We start from the raw sequence: 2631 nt of genomic DNA on the forward strand, positions 1-2631 counted from the left end.
ACCATGTGGTCCTGTTCCCTGTACCATGTGGTTCTGTTCCCTGTACCTTGTATCAGACAGTACAGTCTGATTTGGGTCCAACCTTCAGGGAACAGGAATGTAAAGTAGAGCAGTGGAAGTCGCTGAAGTTTTTCAAGATAAAGGATTTTAATTTTAGCTTGATGTGGGATTAAAGCTTCAGTTCTGGGCCTAGAGCTGGAGGAGAGTGGGTCGGGTCCATGAGTCCAGAGAAATCCGGTCTATAAAGGAAGATACAAGAGATTACTTGAGGAACTCAAAAATCACCAAGAGGAGGTCAAAGTTCACTGGACTGACCTCAACAGTCAGAACAGAGTGATGTCTGAGGTCAGGGCTGTTCAACTGACGGCCCCGGGGCCAAATCAGGCCCACGGGTGAGCTCAGTTCGGCCCAGCAGTGGGTTCATTTTGAAATAAAACTGGATTTTAAACCATTAAGTTCTGGACCAGGAGGAGATCATGTCTCCAGGTGAGACCACCTCCACCTCAGGAGGGAGAATGAGGCAACAGCTGCACCTTCTGGAAAATCTCATAACTGCTTCATCGCTCACATTCTCCACCTACAAAAACAAAAACGGAGAGAAAGAACAGATAAACCTTCGTGGACTGTGACAGAAATGTCTTTTTCTGGTGTTTCATGTGACAAGTCAGTAACTTCCTGTTCTGAGGAGACAGTCCTGAACTCATCAGAGTCTGGGTGTGTGCACCCTGGGGGGGTTTAGAGGAAATCTGGGTTAACAGATAAATGCAGCTTGGGCTGGTGCTAACTAGCTGAAGCTAACCTCTATTAGCATCAGCTAGTTAGCTAGATTAGTTCTACTATAGGAACCCAAACTCACTGTCTGGAGCAAATTATATTTGTTAATGGAGCCAGCCATGTTAAAACTTTTTTTTTACTTAGTACATCCTTAACCAGAAGTCCAGTTAGGGCCTAACTGGACTTCTGGTTAAGGATGTACTAAGTAAACCCTAACAACTTTAGGGTTGCCAAACTACCAGTGGTGTAGTCTACATTTTTGTACTGTGCTTCGAAACCATAGTACACCAGTTGGTACAATGTAATGGTCAGTTTCGGTTTAGGAGATTTCCAAATTCCTCTGATGCCGATATTTGAGTAAATGCACAACAAACTTTGTACAACAGTTGGCTTTGCATTGAAAACATGTTCTAGAATTTATAAAACAGCATCAAGTATTAAGTAGTAAGTACAGAAGTATTAATTATAAAATAATTTGCTGCGTACAGACAGATTGTTACAGAAGTGTTTAACTGCCGTTTAACATATCAGTGACATGTGTATGTCATGTATCATTGGCCACTTCTAAGTGGGTACACTGAAATTCTCAAGCTTTTCTACTGGGGATACTCCGTACGGCTGTGTACCATGTAGACGACACCACTGCAGAGTCCCCCAGTTCAACAGATTTAAAGCGTTTGACTGGTTTCCTGGCTGCCTTGCTGGTTCTTCTCCTGTGGAACATTGTGGAACAGATTAAGCTCTCCTGACCCAGCGCCTGCCACGGTGTTCGTTATGAAAGAACATCTCCTGCGTTTCATAAGAAACAGAGGGCCTCTTGTCTGAAAATGTCTTTGTAATGAGCTCGGGTTGGATCGCTCTAATCTTTAAAGCCTGGAGCGCCTCACATCTGAAGACCAGCTTCAGCCACATTTTAACTTTTGTTCCAGCTTTTTCTTTTATTTTTGTTCTTTAGGCTAACGTGAAAAATGACCACGGCCCTGAGGACGGTGTACCACATCGCAGGATTCAGCTGGTACGCGTTTGTTGTGAAATGTCTCGCAGCGAAGGATGGAGCCGAGCTGCCGAAGGGAATATTTGTTTATGGAGGACCGTGGAAGTATCTCACTTTTCTAAATTTGGTGAGTACATTAGCTGTGGTGGAACATCCAGTTCCAGATCCAGTTGGAATTAAACTTCTGCTCCTCATGAGCATAAAAGTCAAAATAATTTGAGTTTTAATGACTTATAAGTGTTCGTCCCAGGTGGAATGATTATACAACAAACAACTTCAATGATTTAGAAAAGTTTGTTTTTAATCCTCACGTATACTCATACACTCCCAGCTAATACTTAAATGTCTCCTAGTGTCACTTGGACCTCAGGCTTTTTGTCTCCATCAACAAGTTTATGGAAAATTATTCTGGCGACCGTTGTAACCGTTCTTCTTCTTGGCAGAACTGACAGAGTTCGTTGAGCGTGGTTGGTTTTCTGCGCATTGCGTCTTCACCTCATAGTTGTTGTGTGCACGTAATCACGAGGAACTAGAAAGTAGAAAGTTCTGTATTTTACAGCGTATAAGTCGCATCAGTCAAAAAAAGCATCATGAAGAGGAAAAAACATGTAGGTCACATTTATTATGCATTTATTTAATGGTCAAAACAGATTAATTTCACCTGGGCGACGTGGCACCATCCATCCAACCATACATCCAACCATCCATCTATCCATCCAACCATCCATCTATCCATACATCTATCCATCCAACCATCCATCTATCCATCCATCTATCCATCCAAACATACATCTATCCATCCAACCATCCATCTATCCATCCAACCATCCATCTATCTATCCATCCAACCATCCATCCAACCA

The 2631-nt window shown here is 42.7% G+C and overlaps 1 protein-coding gene across 1 annotated transcript in view; it reads right to left on the reverse strand.

Annotated features, from left to right (window-relative positions):
* LOC119422272 (androgen-dependent TFPI-regulating protein) overlaps window positions 1-2631 on the reverse strand; it is a 25423-nt gene that overhangs the window by 22373 nt on the left and 419 nt on the right. The window contains exon 2 of the mRNA XM_037689630.1: window positions 569-577. Within this exon, the coding sequence (XP_037545558.1) occupies window positions 569-577 (9 nt within the window). The remainder of the gene's footprint in view (window positions 1-568; window positions 578-2631) is intronic.

This window comes from Nematolebias whitei, chromosome 1 (assembly GCF_014905685.2).
Source record: "Nematolebias whitei isolate Nwh7 chromosome 1, NemWhi1, whole genome shotgun sequence".
Classification (NCBI taxonomy): domain Eukaryota; kingdom Metazoa; phylum Chordata; class Actinopteri; order Cyprinodontiformes; family Rivulidae; genus Nematolebias; species Nematolebias whitei.